This window comes from Mandrillus leucophaeus, unplaced genomic scaffold, assembly GCF_000951045.1.
Source record: "Mandrillus leucophaeus isolate KB7577 unplaced genomic scaffold, Mleu.le_1.0 Scaffold154, whole genome shotgun sequence".
NCBI lineage: Eukaryota > Metazoa > Chordata > Mammalia > Primates > Cercopithecidae > Mandrillus > Mandrillus leucophaeus.
The window spans coordinates 3365147-3380922 of NW_012101521.1; the positions used below are offsets into that span (position 1 = coordinate 3365147).

At 52.3% G+C, this 15776-nt stretch overlaps 1 protein-coding gene across 1 annotated transcript in view; it reads right to left on the reverse strand.

Annotated features, from left to right (window-relative positions):
* Window positions 1–865: 865 nt before the first annotated feature.
* MN1 (meningioma (disrupted in balanced translocation) 1) overlaps window positions 866–15776 on the reverse strand; it is a 52977-nt gene continuing 38066 nt past the window's right edge. The window contains exon 3 of the mRNA XM_011975367.1: window positions 866–3716. Within this exon, the coding sequence (XP_011830757.1) occupies window positions 3535–3716 (182 nt within the window). The 3' untranslated portion in view covers window positions 866–3534. The remainder of the gene's footprint in view (window positions 3717–15776) is intronic.

Consider the following 15776-nt stretch of genomic DNA (forward strand, 5'->3'; position numbering starts at 1 on the left):
AGGCAAACCGATCCTTTTACAGGGCTGGTGCTCACAGTGAGCTTCCAGCTAGATGTTACTTGCTCCACTCTAGAAACAAAAAACTAGGGGCTTAAGCCAGTTAAGCCGCTTGCCCAAGGTTCGTGGCTGTAAGCAGAGGAAGCAGCATGCGCCCCAGGACAGCGCCACTCCAGACCGCCATCAGCTGCCCTGTGGTCAGATCATGGTGCTGATGCTGATGCTTTATGCTTATGAAGCACTTCCTACGTGTTGTGTCCAATACATTGTCTCCAATAACCACCCCATGAGCTAGACCCCTTTCAAAGATGAGGAAACGCTGGAGCGGAGAAGCTCCATAACTTGCAGGAGGTTCCCAGGCTTACTAGGATCAGAACTCAACACTAGAACTCAGAAGCGTAAGCATCATCCTACACAGCCACTTGGGGGGCACTTCCCTTGCCCCCTCCCTCCTACATGAGTCAGATACAGGGTTCTTGGCTCCCAAAGGATCTTTCCCCCAAGGAGACGTTGGGCAATGTTCAGAGAGTTTTTTTTTTTTTTTGGTTGCCACAAGGGTGGGAGGTGCTACTGGCATGTAGTGGGTGGAGGTCAGGAATGCCGTTCAACCTCCCAAAATGCCTAGTTGCCCCCTTTACACTCCAGCAAAGAATTAACAGGCCTAAAATGTCAATAGTGCCAAGGCTGAGAAATACTGAAATGACCCAACTTAGAACAACATCAGTACACACACACACAGACACACACACACTACAGCATCCAAACCTACACCCCTATATCCCACAGAATCTGAAGAGACTGATGTAAAAAGGGGATAGAGTTGGGGAGGAAACAAAGCAAGCAAGCCCCACCCACAAATATACCACAGTCACCATTAACGTCATATTTATTGTTATTTAACTGCTCAGGAAAACATATACAGGTATATACAATATGCAGGAATACAGAAGACTGCACTTTACATATTTTTTTAAAAAAGAAAGAAAAAAATAACACTCAATTTCATGAGCTATTGTCACAGTCTTCCAACCAAGCATTTCAGAAATGAATTTCTTTTAAGAGTCAAAAAAGATTACAGGATTGCCTAACACACAGCAGAGTTAAGTTTTCATATTTTACATGTGCAATAACATTTTCGTTTTCTTTTCTAAAGAGTTTGCTATGCAGTACTGATTACCAGTGTTCGGAGTCTAGTGTGTTGGGTGTGTTTTTCATTTACTTTTATTCTTTCCATTAAACCAAATTTAATGAAATAACATCCTTTTGCTTAAGGCTATTTTTAAAGCTGTTTCATTCTGGGGGTCGTGGGGAGCGAGAAAGTTTTTAAAACTTCAGGGGTTTCCGAGGTTGCCAGGACCATGAGCTAATTGGCAAAGTGTTGATGACTCAACGCTGGGAAAGTCAAAGACAGAAGTTAAGACACTTTGCTCCCCGGCCTTAAGCAATTAAGGAGAAATCATTCCTGTTTCAAAAGTAAAATGATGAAGCTCTCAAACAGCTGTACACTGCAGAATCAGAGCGGTCACGGAGTTTTGTCCAGAATACGGTCAACTCTCCCACAGCCCACGGTGGGGGAAAATTCTCTTCCCTTTCCATTCCTTTTGTAGCAGAACGCAGGAACTGCCTCGGCTCATACCTTTCTCGCTGATCAATTCATGCCACCTGCTTTGTCTGCCCTCTGAAGCCAGGGTTTGCCCCAGGTCAAGACTGCCCAGGCGAGAACCGCAGACTCAGACCCCAGCCAAAAGGGCCAGCAGAAGGAAAGAGGGGAGAAGGGAGGGGAAAGAGTGAGGTTTTTCTGAAAGCTCCTCTCCCTTTGCTGAAGAGTTCTTTGAAATAAACAATGTGGGTGTTGTATGGTGAGCCCAGAGCCTTCAGGTCACTTGCTAAAAAAAGCCCGGATCTGCAAACTCTGAGGACCTGGAGGGGGTGGAGGAGCTCAAAGTGGAGCGTTTTAGTAAGACAGGCTCGATAACAATAACTGAAATTAAATATAACCATCACCGATTTGGGTGAAGTGGTATCAGTCACTTCTTGTCTAACCCACCCGGGAATCTATATGCCCCCCACTACAAGCCATAAATGGCTTTTGCAGGCATCAACAGCACCCAAAAGTGCCTGTCCATGCCAACCACCACTCATCTTTGCTCAAAGCAGTTATTCCTTTGTGAGATGCTTGGGACATGGCTCTAGTTTTGCAACAGGGTAAGATTCCATCAAAAGTTGGGGAGGGGGCAGAGGAATTCCAGGGTTCAAAACTAAAAGGCGTAGGAATCAAAGTCATTTTGTTATATTCTCTTTCTTCGTCCTCTAGCCCTCGGGAGTCTGCAGATCCCTGCAAAGAAAGACACCCAGGCTCAGAGAAGGCTGAGCAGGCTGAGCAAGAGGGTGCCTCATCCCTCCCAGGGCGGGGTTGCCCAGGTTGGACTGGGGATGGAATGGGAGAGGTGGAGGAGATACACACAGTCCCCTCCTTCTTCCCTGGGATGCCCGGCCAGGAACAGCTTTCAGAAAAGGGAAAGGGCTGAGAACTCAGCCTCCTCCAACTCCAGCGCCCGAGGCACAGCTGGCCTGACTGCAGCAAGGACAGCAACCTGGCTCCAAAGACTGCAGGCTGGGAGCACACCATCCCCCAAGCAGACCAAAGGCTGCTTAGCACAGCGTGAAAATGCAGGGCCTGGGCATTTGCGAGGAGGCCCAGAAAAGGAGAGAAAACACTACTGTCGAACATTCCAACTCCTTCCCACAGAGCAGAGCTGGACACGTCCTCACGTCCATCGCAGAGAGGGGCGGCTTCCAGCAGGAGAAGAGAGAACCCAAGTGGAAGGGAACTGAAGGCTGAGCACTGTGTTTGCAGGAACGAAAATATATTTTCTTAGGGAACAGACAAAACAAAATCCCAGGCGGAATACCTAAGGGGGGCATTCACTGTTTGGCTCCTGCCTAACTGATGACACTTGGGTGTCAATATATAATATTGTGAAGACAATTTGACTTTCACCCGGCAATATTCCAGAACTACTATTCTCCAGGATTTCCATTTTAATAAGCAGTGAACAAAGCAAAAAGAAAATAAAAGGGGAGGGGGGAAGAAAAGGAAAAAGAATAAAAAAGAAAGCAACTCTTGTCTTATTATGAAATAACAATACTTGGACATACAGCAGCATGAAAATAAAACAAGGAAAGAGGTCATCTAAAAAATGTATGCCAAGATTACCGAAACATGGGGAGTATCTAGAGGAAAAAGGCTTAAGCAAAAGTTTGCTAACTGCAGAAGGGTTAACACTGGTAACATACTGTGGCAGACAAGTTTCTTTTTTAAAAAAACTTTTGAGGTTCCCCCCCCATTTTAAATTAACCCTTTCCGGTCCATATGCCACTAAGCAGGTACCAACCTAGAGAAAAAAAAAAAAAAAATCATACACTCAGCAATAGTGGCCCTTTCAAATTAACAGAGGGGTGGGGTCAGGTTGAGGGGGAAGGAGACAGAGAAGGGGAGGGGAAGGGCCTGGTAGAGGAGGGGGTCTTTCTTGTCATTCAAGTTAGGGCGGCCACAAATGTCCCGAATCTGTTGGAGATGTCAGAATGCAGGGACCGCCAGGTGGGCACGGAGGCCCGAGCCTTGGCGTCACCCACGTCGTCTGTGCAGTGGACAGACAGGCACTGCAAGTGGCTGCCAGGCTGGGTTGCTGAGGCCTTGTTTGCCGGGAGGTCGTGGGCTGTGGAGAGAGAAGGAAGAGAGGACATTAGTGGCATGCTCATCTCTGAGGGCCACCATAATGGGGGCCAAAGTGGCAGAGGCATACAAGAGAGGCACCGTCCACGCCCTCTTTCCATGGCTAAAGCTGGTCCTGGAGGATCTAGAGATGTTGTTTTGAATCCTCCTGCTGTTACCTCTGATTCATCTGTGAGATCTCAGCCCAGGGAAGACCCACCCTGTTGGGCCTCAGTTTCCCCACTGGGAAATAGGAAAGTGAGACAGGATAAACTCAAGAGTTTGCCCATCTCTGATGCACCAGAGTTCCCAAAAGATTAACTGGACATGATCTAAGTCAGGAATGCTTCCTGGAGGAGGGGCGTCTAAACTGGGCATCAAAGGATGTGTAGGAGTTCGCCACATGCCGTGAAAGGGTGGAGGGGAGGATTGTCTGGGTCCAGAACACAGCCTGTTTGTGTGTCATCCTCTGGATAGACATTTGCTCAGGGTCTACCATGAGCTGGGAACTTTCTTAAAATGTGCCAGACTGCATACCAACTCCAGGAGTAACGATGATCACCTCTGCTTTGTAGCTAAGAAAACTGAGACTCAGGGAGGGAACATGACTTGCCCCAAGTCACATAGGAGAAAGTGTGGAGTCACAGCACCCTTCCCAGAGGAGCAGGAAGGATGGAGAAGGTGCCTGTGGACACCCAGCTTGGCACAGCTGAGTCACAAAGACTAGAAACCCACAGCTCCCCAAGCCCCAAGTGCTCCCCAATCCTCAAGCACTCCCCAAGCCCCAAGCACTCCCCAGGACTTTCCAATTGCTCCCTTTTCAGCCCCCTCCCACCTCTGAAGGTTCTGCCCCTCACTGGTGTGCAGGGGCTGAGGCTCCATGGAAGTGACTTTGAGAGTGAGGACATGGGAGAGGAGGAGCCCTTCAGGACACCTGCCTATGTCTTTCATTCCCTCCTATGCTCTGGCCATAGCTTTCTCAGACTCCATTTTACAGATAGAAGTCTGAGCCCCAGAAAGGCACAGAAACTTTCCTGGGGTCACACAGCTCCAACGTAACAGCTGAGAGAATCCAGCTCTAGCTCCACAAAGGGACCCGAGGCCAGTCCCCTCCTCTGAAAATGGGGGTGTCTGCCCGGCTCCTGCACCTCCTTATGATGGCTAGTCAACTAGGCTGTTGATATGTACAAGGTGTTTGTATAAACTATAAAGTGCTGTCTTCACAAGGACAGAGGGTGAAGTGTTCACAGCAGGAAAGACAGAGAATCTGAGCTCCCCGGTCAGACCAGCACAAAAGCACCATTCTCAGCTGCTACATGAAAGGACTCTGGGTGCCTGGGGTGGGGGAGTCTATTCCTCTCCCATACCCTTAATGAAAATCCCCCGATCCCCCTTCTCATTGAGTCACACAATGCCAGAAAGCACCACAGATCACAGGGATGTCTGTGTTAGACGTGCTTGAGGAGAAAGGAGTCTGACAACCATTCACATCTTAGTATAAATTAGACCAGAGCAGGCAATTTGCAGGACTTCTCATTTACGGCTACCATGTGACCACTGGCTCTGTCCTGAGACCTGCCATATGTCAATGAAGAGTCTCATTATTCTCATTTCCTAGAGTCTGACTTTAGAGTATGCCCACGGTCACACAGCCTGGAAGGGACAGAAAGCTGGGTTTGAATATGGGCTGATGTTGAATTTCTGCCTCAGTAGAAGTGAAAAAAAGCTGAGATTGGGGGCGGGGGGCTCTGCTCCAGGTGAGGGAGCACACCCAGATACTGAACTCCACGACCGGCCTGCCCTCAATCGTCTGTGCAAGCCCAGCCAAGGGCCCTGTGCCAGGCAGGAGTCACCTGCCCGCCCTGCCCTCTGGGATTAAGCAGGAGGCCTCCCCCAGGAGCTGAGCCACTGCGTGCAGAGAAAATCCTCCCAGAGGGATGGGCCCAGGCAGTTGAGGACAGGCCATGACTAACTGGGCTTGGGGCCCCCACCCTGGAGCCCCAGAGACACCCTGCTTTGGGATCTGCATGCTGGGAGGAGCTGGAGCTGGGGAGGAAGGCGCCTTCCTTGGCCACTTCATTCATTCATGCAATTAACATGCCTTTATTGAGGACCTTCTATATGCCAGGCATGGTACAAGTCTGCGGATCTAGCATGGAACAGGATAGACACTGTCCCCACCCTTCTCCTGGAGCTGATGGTGAGGCCCGGAAACAGTATCTCTTTGTGACCAAAGCACAGTCACTTTGGAGTCACAGCCCCACTACTATGTGGCCAAGGCTCTTCTGGACCTCAGTTTCCCCACTGGTAAAATGGGGATGACGTCATCTCCCCTGGGGCCTTGTAATGGCCTGGCACACAGAGAGACCCCCAAACAGTGCTGCTGGGGCTGTCTTTCGTATCTGGGAGGGTCAGGGGTGAGGGGGGCTTTGCAGCCACTTAGAAGCCCCTAAAGCCCCATTACTTCCTGGGGCCCAGCCAGGTGGGCATGTTCCTGGCCATGAAACAGGAGTCTTTGCCCCATTTCACAGAAGGAGAAACTGAGGTTCTGAATCCAAGGTTTCAAAGCTAGTTCGTAGTGGTGAAATCTGGATGCTGTTAATACCCCACCCAGGGCTTCCTGGGGAGAAGGTACCCCAGGAAGCTTAAGGCATCAGAGGCAGGGTTTCCAGGAACATGGCAGGCCCTGGATTCTGGCAATACTGAGGCACAGTGCCCGAACCTTTGCTCTTGAACCCATGCTTGCCTTGTTCCCAGTGACCCCTCCACCCTCCCCTGCTTAATATCTCCAAAGGAATTTTATTCCAGCACTGCAAGATCTGGATTGGCGGGGGTGGGGTGAGGGAAGTAGTACCTGCCACAGAGAGAGAGAAAAAGAAAGAAAATCTGAAAGGGGGATATTTTCCCAACTTTGCACACATTATCTCAAGGAATGAACACAGCAATGCTTGTGCCCACTTTACAGATGAGGAAACAGACTCCGAGGGATAAAGCTCCTTGCCAAAGGAGAGAGAAACTCTTTGCTCTGGGGCTGCAAGCACCCAGAAGGTGAAAGAAAATTCCTGAGCAACACACCAGGCAGAGGAAGCTGCGTCTGCCAAGCGATGGGTAAGACAGACCCAAATGGCCAGATTTTCTAAAGATGCTTTCAGACATCAGCGTGCGGTGCGCTAATGCCAGAAACCATTGCCGTTCTTATTAGGGGTGGACTTAATGAGGGCGTCCCAGGCACACAACTGAACACTTCCATGTATTATCTAACTCCATTCCCCTGCAAGCCCATCAGTGGGGGGGCCCCTTCTCCCCACCCTGGCAGGGCCACCCTGGGCTCAGAGAGGGCGAGAGGCTTGCCAGATGTCACAAAGCATGGGTGCAGGATTCCCCAGCCTCCACCTAGAATGAGCAAGAGAGCCTACCAGTCTGGTATCCACAGGGAACATTTTTAAGAGAGAATATTATTCTTCAGTTCTTGACAACCCAAGCATGACTGAACTCATCCTCCCGCCGGATTCATTCCAGCTAGGGGGACCTAACACGCCCTCAGACCGCGGCTCCCCAGGGCTGCCGAGTCGCTGCCGATAAATCAGTCTCATGGAAGCCGCCTCAAGTCACGGCCTGCCCCAGCTCCAGAGAGGCCCTGAGTCTCCACTCCTCGAGGCGGCAAGCATGCCAGCCCCCACACCAGGACCCAGAGATAAAACCACCCCCTTCCCAAGCTCCCAGGGTTGAGGGAGACCCTGGAGTCACTCAGCGCCCGGCACTGGCAGACACCACAGAACCCAGTGGGTGCTGTTCTGTTTTCCACTTGATTATCAGCCTCCCCCATCAGACTGTGGCCATGTGGAGAGGGGAAGGTTTGGCCTGTTCACCTCTGGATCCTGCATGCGCTGGGCCCTCAGTTGGGTCCAGTGCACTGACTGTGAAGCGCCCTTCATCCCCATTTGACAGATGAGAAGACTGAGGCTTGAAGGGGCAGGAGCTACCCACGGGTCACCCAGGGTCAGGTCACCAGCTCTAGGGGTGTGGCTCTCTCCTCTCAGCCCAGGATTCCCAGCTGGTCAGGCCAGGGTGGAATCCCAAATGCCCTGTACCTGGGCAGCTCCTGTCTGCAGAGCCACAGTTTCCTCATCTGCAATTTGGGGATGGTGATTCCTGCTGAGTCCGGCTAACAGCAGCGTGGGGCAACCTCACAAGAGACTGGCAATACCATGTACATGTTGGGGGGTCAGTCCCAGAAGCTGGGGCAACGTAGTCTCAAAACAGATAACCTTTCGTGTGCCTCACTTGATTCAGGCAGCACTGGGCGGGGACGGGGGGGTGTGAGGGGAGGGGCCTCTGGTTCTTGGGGACTGATGGGCACGCCTGCCCAGCAAGGAAAGACTGAAGGACGGTTTTTAAGGACAGATACGATCAGAAAGAACCACCTCACGCCCCATGCCCAGGGTCAAGGCCCAGAGCTGAGACAGACACCCCTGCTGTTTCTCCTCCCAAAAGCACTTCTCAGCTTTTCTTCAGGGCACAAATCCTTGCTGATCTTCCAGCCTCTTCCTACTACCCCGTCACCCCTGCCCTGAACACCACAGCATTTCTTCTGGTCATCATGCTGCAGAGGTTCAGGCTGCCCCCTGCTCACCCCGCTGCAATCACAAGACCCACGTCGGACTCTGTCTTCCAAACTTCTCCATCCACAATGGAGACAGTAAGTTCCACTAAGGGAGGGAGAGAACCAGGAGCAGGTGCCAAAAAAAGCAATTGCGTGAATAACTCCAAGTCACTCCATTTCTCTTACAGGGTTCAACAATGATAGCCGCCACCATTCGTGGAGCAAGGAACTTTTGGGCACATCGCTTCATCTCTCAGAACCTTGGCTCCACGAAACGGGGAAAATAATAGGACCGGCCGTCGTGGAGGCAGTTAGGAGAATTTAGTGAAATGATCCATGCAAAATGCTTAGCACGTGGGGCGCTCCTGCCAACACTGGCTCTGAGTACAGCCTGTCGATGTTGTTGGCCAGCCTGCAGGTGACAGTGGGGACCTGCAGGGCTGGGCCCAGGGAGGGCTGAGTGACCCTTCTGAAGGCTGTGCCTGGGGTGAAGGGAGAATGGAAAAGAGGGGACGTTTACCTGGGGATGTTGCATTTTAAATTTTGCTTCTAGAGATGCCACCCACCCGTAGAGGGGGCCGAGTTTTCTTTTTTTCTTTAAAGTCAGCAAAATAGGCCTCATCATCACCCTGCTCTGCACTAAATTCCCCGGACCAGGTTTCCATGTGGGTGAGCCACGTGCTCAGGCGTCGTGAGCCGGGCGGAGGTGGCTGCCACCTCCCACGCCAGGCAAAGGGCTGCCTTGGTGGTTCTCCCAGCCACAGTTCCACCATTGAGCCCCAGGGAAGGAGACTCCTGACCCAGCCACCTCCTGCCCCGCTGCCTACCTGAGGGAAAGCCAGGGGCATTTGGGGGAAAGGACAGAGCCCAACAATTGCCCATATCAAGGGCTCCCTGGGTACTCCCCCAGAGCATGGCCCAGGCCAGGTGCTAACCTCTTCTGTCATATGGGAAGAATAAAAGAACCTACCTCACGGGCTGCTAGAAGGATTAAGTGAGATGATAGCTGGAAAGCCTTCAACATACGGTGAGCCCTTTGTCAAAAAAGGGTAGCTGCTCTGACACTTACCTTTCTTCTGTTGTTGCTGTTGCTGTTTTTCTTTTAGAGACAGAGTCTCACTCTGTCACCCAGGCTGGAGGGCAGTGACACAAAAAAAAGAACTCACTGCAACCTCAACCTCCTGGCATCAAGCAATCTTCCCACTTCATCCTCCCAAGTAGCTGGGACTATAGGTGCCCACTACCACACCTGGCTAATTTTTAAAAATTTATTTTGTAGAGATGAGGATCTCACTATGTTGCCAAGTCTACTCTTGTATTCCTGGGTTCAAGCAATCCTCCCATCTCAGCCTCCCGAAGTGCTGGGATTACAGGGGTGAGCCACCATGCCTGGCCACATTTTTCCTTCTAATCCCCTAACCTGGTACTACTGTTGCTCTTTACAGATGAACTGAAAGATGGTCCAGAGAGTCAGAGCCTGATCAAGGTCACACGGAGTCAGAGGCAGAGCCAGGCCTGCAATCCAGCCTCTGGTTTTCGTTTTGTTTTTTGTACAGATGGGGTCTTGCTATATTGCCCAGGCTGGTCTCAAACTCCTGGGCTCAAGTGATCTGCCCACCTCAGCCTCCCAAAGTGCTGGGATTACAGGCGTGAGCCACCACGCCCATCCCACTGTTACTGTTCTTGGCACTGGAGGCAGCCAGAGCTAGAAGTGCCATGTGCTAGCTTCGTGCCATGGGGCAGTTTCTTCGTCCCTGTGGGTGCTGGAAGCTGCCGAGGCTGGGGTCAGGGTGCAATCCCAGGCCGAGCCAGAGAATGAGAATTCCGGGCGTATTTTTAACTCGGAGCTTATGTAAGAAGCAGTGTGGGCCCCAGCACACAATAGCGGATGACTGTCGCCCAACTCACCCTCGCTGGATTCCGACAAAGGGAAGTGTATTTTGGTTTTTCCTTTATTTGGACCTGGTGCGGGGAGACATCGGGTTCTGTGACAGCTGCCACTCAACTGGGGGGCTGGGCGATGGGCCTGGAAGCTGAGGCAGGTCTGGTGGCCACAGGGCTGAGCCACCACCTCTTGGAGCCTTCGTGCTACAGCCTGGGAGTCCCTTAGCCCCCCCGCCCCACACTTATCTGTGACCCCCAGACCTTGGCAGCTTTTCTGTTCCTCACCTCCTCAGAAGGGCAGGGCCACTGCATCCAAGCCAGCCCCAGGCATTCCAGGTCACTCTTCACTCTTCCCCATCCCCCACAGTCAGCCCAGACACCAAGGAGCGAAGAGGTTGCCTCCAAAGTCTGCCCACTTTTCTCCTGCCCCACTGCCCTACCCTGGCCCCCACACCCACCACCTCCTGCCTGCAGCTGCCACCTTGCCTCACTGCTTACACACTGCCCTCCGAACCTGTGAGCTGGAGGAGTTTCCTGAAGCACCAACCACAGCAGGCCTCTCTCCTGCTTGAAACTTCCATGGCTCCCCAGTACCTCCTAGCTTTGCATGCCCTAGCCCGACTCCCTCTCAGGCCTCCAACCTCATCTCAGCGCTTTCTCCTGCACTGCAAGCCCCAGCTATACATTCCCTCAACGGAGTCCTGATCCTTCCACCTCCACACCTTTCCTGCTACGGTTTTTTCTCCCTAGAGCACCTGCCCCTCCCCACCCCAGGTGACTCCTGCCACCCTACCTGGCTGTCAGCCCCATGGCGATGTTTCCCCAATGCCCCTACTCTGAGATATGTACACTTCTCTCCCTGCTGGCAGACAGCACCCTGGCCCCGGCTACCATGATGGTAATGATACTGCTAGCTGCAGCCTGGCTGGCTTCAGGGACATGCTCACATATCTCGCTCTGGCAGAGGGGTGTTCTGAGGTCAGGGCCGCTCACCAACAGGCCATGAAACACAGAAAACATCACGGGGGACTTTGGAGTCAGATGGCCAACGTCTGTATCCTGGTTCCTGGCATTTTTCCCAGCAGCTCAAGCTTAGGCAAGTCACTTTCCCTCTCTGAGCCTCACCTTCCTTCTCTGTGAAATGGGAAGGGGATAAGGTTCCATTGTGCCTGGCATAAGGCAGGTGCCCAGGAAAATGCTACCAGCTATCAGGGCAGACAGAAGTCACAGGAGTAGATAGTCTTGCCCAGTAGAAAGTACAGTCACAGGCTTTTTTTTTTTTTTTTTTTTTGGACAAGGTCTAGCTCTATTACCCAGGTTGGAGTGCAGTGGTATGATCACAGCTCACTACAACCTCTGCCTCCCAGGCTCAAGCAATACTCCCACCTCAGCTCCCAAGTAGCTGGGACTACAGGCGTGCGCCACCACGCCCGGCTAATTCTTGTATTTTTTTATAGAGATAGGATTTGACCATGTTGCCCAAGCTGGTCTCGAACTCATAAGCTCAAGCAATCCACCTGCCTTGGCCTCCTGAAGCATTGGGATTATAGGCGTGAGCCACCGTGCTTGGTGGTCACAGGCTTCTGACTGCAGCGCTAAGACCTGTCTCCAAGAACGAACCACTGAGAATGTGGAGGACTTGACCCCTGTGGAGTTGGCCCCCCACCCCGGCCCAACTAGAACCCATTTGCAGGGCCCCACAACTCCAAGAACGACCCTGCCTTGGCTGCCTGTGCACACTTGATCCCTGGGCCACGTCCCCTTCCATAGAAAGATAGATGGGGCCTGGGAAACTCAAAGACTCTGGGCTCAGGGGCAGAAACAGCAAATCTCAGCCAGAAGTCAGAGATCAGAAAGAGGGTCTACATGGCCACCAACCAAGCGGGAAAACAGCAAATCTTAAACTTCACGGTTGGCCCCCACCCCAACCCTCCCACACACGCATCAGCTTAGAGGTTGTCTCAGCTCTGAGCTTGGAGGTCTGAGTTCAAAGCCCACCACGGTCTGAATCTCAACTCTGCCCCTCACTAGCTCTGTGATCTTGGGCGGGTCTACTTGCTGAGCCTCAGTTTCCCTATCTGTAGAAGGGGATAACAATCCCTTTAGTGACAATGGCCTGGAAACCCTGAGGGCCAACATGCCCATGTGGCTCCCACCTCCTTCCTGGCACACAGTAGGCACCCGGTAAGTATTTGTTAAATGTTTTAATGAATGGCTCACATTTTCATCTCAGCTCTGTCCCCTTGCTTGCTGTGTGATCCCCTTCTCTGGGCCTATTTGGCAAGTCACTAAAATGACTAGTGGTTTGGGTAAATGTACAACTCTCCCCACAAATCCCTTCTGTCCCTCTGGGGCAATCAGATTTCACATTTCAGCTGGGCGAGGTGGCTTACATATGTAATCCCAGCAATTTGGGAGGAACAGGTGGGAGGATTGCTTAAGGCCAGGAGTTTGAGACCAGCCTGACCCTGTCTCTGTAAAAAGCTTTTTTAAATTAACCAGACATTGGCTGGGTGTGGTGGCTCACACCTGCAATCCCAGCACTTTGTGAGACCGAGGTGGGCGGATCACTTGAGGTCAGGAGTTCGTGACCAGCCTGGCCAACATGGTCCCATCTCTACTAAAAATACAAAAATTAGTCGGGAGTGGTGGCGCATTCCTGTACTCTCAACTACTTGGGAGGCTGAGGCAGGAGAATCGCTTGAACCTGGAAGGCAGAGCTTGCAGTGAGCCAAGGTAACGCCACTGCACTCCAGCCTGGGCCACAGAGTGAGACTCCACCTCAAAGAAAAAAATGTATATATTAACCAGACATGGTGGTGCATGCTGGTAGTCCCAGCTGCTTGGGAGGCTGGGGCAGGAGGATCTATTGAGCCCAGGAGATTGAGGCTTCAGTAAGCTGGGATCATGCCACTGCACTCCAGTCTGAGTAACAGAGCAAGACCCTGTCTCTAAAAAAAATAAAGAAATATTTTACATTTGATATAGGCAAGAGGCTGGTCCAGGAGTTCTCCCTAAGTAAAGGCCACTGAGACACCTTGACCTGAGCTCAAGGAACCACCACCCACAACCTCAAGGATGGGGACTGAGGGACAGTGGCCAACAGCCTGAGTGACACTTCAAGCACCCCACCAGGGCCACACAGAGCCCGAAGCAGGCCCAAGGGACTAGCCACTCCTTGGCCCAGCCCTGTGCCTGTGTCTCCTGCCCTTTCTCTCCCCCTCATCAGTGACAACTTCCAGCAATAATATCACCGTGGCAATCGAGAAAAGGAAAAAGGAAAACAGACCACGTCTCTGTGCCAGTCAGTTCCAGGGCGTGACCGTGAACATGGCCTGCAGGCTCAGTCGGTCTCAGTGAATGACCCCAACACCCAGTGGGAGAGAGGGCCCGACACACTAGCCCATTTTACAGCAGAGGACACTGAGCCTCAAGGAGGTGATGCCACAGGCCCAGGGTCACACAGCCAGCCAGTCGCAGAGCCAAGGTCACACCCAGAGATGTCTGATGTCACAGTGTGTGGTTTTTATCAAAGTCGCATGAAAAAAGGAAACATCATTGGCCAAAGTGACTGGCTCAATCTCTCCCACCCCACCACCACCCCCAATTTCTCTCTTGCAAGCGTTCTCCTCCTCTCAATCTGTCTCGATCTTGCTCTATCTCTCTCTCTCCCTCAGGTCTTGCTCTTATTCACCCTCCCTCTGTCCATCATCCATCCTCTCTCTCTCCCTCTCTCTTCTTCTTCTTCTTTCTGCCCCTCCATCCATATCTCTCTCCCTCCCTCTCTCCTTCTCCCCCTCCCTCTTACTTCCTAATTCTTCTTATTTCTCTCTCTCTCTCTCCCTCTCTCACTTTTTGGGGAAAAAGAAAACAAACCCGAGGCTCGCAGATGGGATGAGAACTTCCCAGGGTGACACAGAAGCTGAGGACAAAACCCAACAGCCCCCAACCCCTTCAACGCTTCTTCCTTCACTACTGATGTCACCGAAGTTTCAGCTGCAACCTTCCCCCATCTGACAGGAGACAGCACACGGCGGGGACAGGGGCTCCTGGGGGCAGGGAGGGCCTGCATTCCCCTTCTGCCCTGGGCACAGAGCCAGGTGCAAAGACAGCCCCCCAACTCATGATAGGCGGGAGGGCCCTACAAGGCCCCCCCTTTCCAGGCCCCACGAGGGTGAAGCAGAGGCCTCGCGCCGGCCGCTGCAGCAGTGCAGTCTGGTGAGAGACTGGGCCAGACCCCTGGAAGCCTTCGGAAATTAATTTGAGTTGACTTGGCTGAGGGCAGCTGTCATTTAGATTGAGAACTGGCCGAGGGCTCCACGGAGGAGAGGCTGCAAGGACATCAACGGAACCAGGCTGCCAGGAGCTGGGGGCAGGACCGGGAAATGCAGGAGGAGGCTGGGTCCTGGGGACCGTCCCTGGCCCTGAAGGAGGGGATGAGGTAGTGCGTGACAGCCACGGACGGCAGGATGGACAGAGCGGGCTCCTCGCACCAGGCCTGGGCGTCTCTGATTGGGCTCCTTGTCCTGGCACCTCCGGCCACGCAGCCAGTGACCTGTGACAGATGCAGCCCTGCACACCCCCGGGCCACTCCTGACCTGTATGCTGCTAAGATGTGACAGGCCCCGGGGGGCTGAGGGCTGGTCGCTTAGCCTGCACCTTCCTCCTGATAGCGGCGTTGCCAGGGTGCTTATGCAACAGCACAGTCCGTCAGTTCTGGGGAAATTCACTCCTCTGAGCCCCAATTTCCTCATCTATGAAATGGGGATGGAGACAGTATCGTTCTCATAGGAGGGAGGGCCCGGGGGCAGTGCAAGCACAGTGCTTAGCACAGTGCCAGGGACTGACTTCACCCCATAAATAGTAGCTGCCACTCCGGAGAGACTCTCAAATATAATAATAGTATTTGCTGGTAATACCGGTAATGCTGGTAATAGTGTCACCAGTAAGTACTATTATTATATTTGAGAGTCCCTCAGTCCTGTCTCCAGCACAGTCCTCCTGCTCTCTGTTTTCTTGCCTTCTTGCCCAAGATTCACCCAGATAGTGTTAGACCCCATACTGAGTGGCCCTGGGCAGGATGCTGTACCTCTCTGAGCCCCAGCATGCTCACATAGAAACTGGAGCAACTAAGCACCAGTGCTGACACCTCACTGAGCTCCTAGCATTCTGCCTGACAAGTGGTAAGTCATTCAACAAATAATTATTTCTATTTATTAAAAACAAAAACAAAAACAAAAACAAACAAACAAAAAAAACAAGCAAACAAATAGAGGCCGAGTGCGGTGGCTCACCACTGTAATTCCAACACTTTGGGAAGCTGAGGCAGGAGGATTGCTTGAGCCCAGGAGTTCAAGACCATCCTAGGCAACATAGCAGGACCCTGTCTCAAAATAAAAATAAAAAATAAAACATTAGCCAAGTGTGGTGGTGTGTGCCTATGGTCTTAGCTACTTGGGAGGCTAAGGTGAGAGGATCAGTTGAGCCTAGGAGTTTGAGGCTGCAGTGAGCTGTGATGGTGCTGTTGCACTCCAGCCTGGGTGACAGAGCAAGAGCTTATCTCGAAAGAAAGAAAGA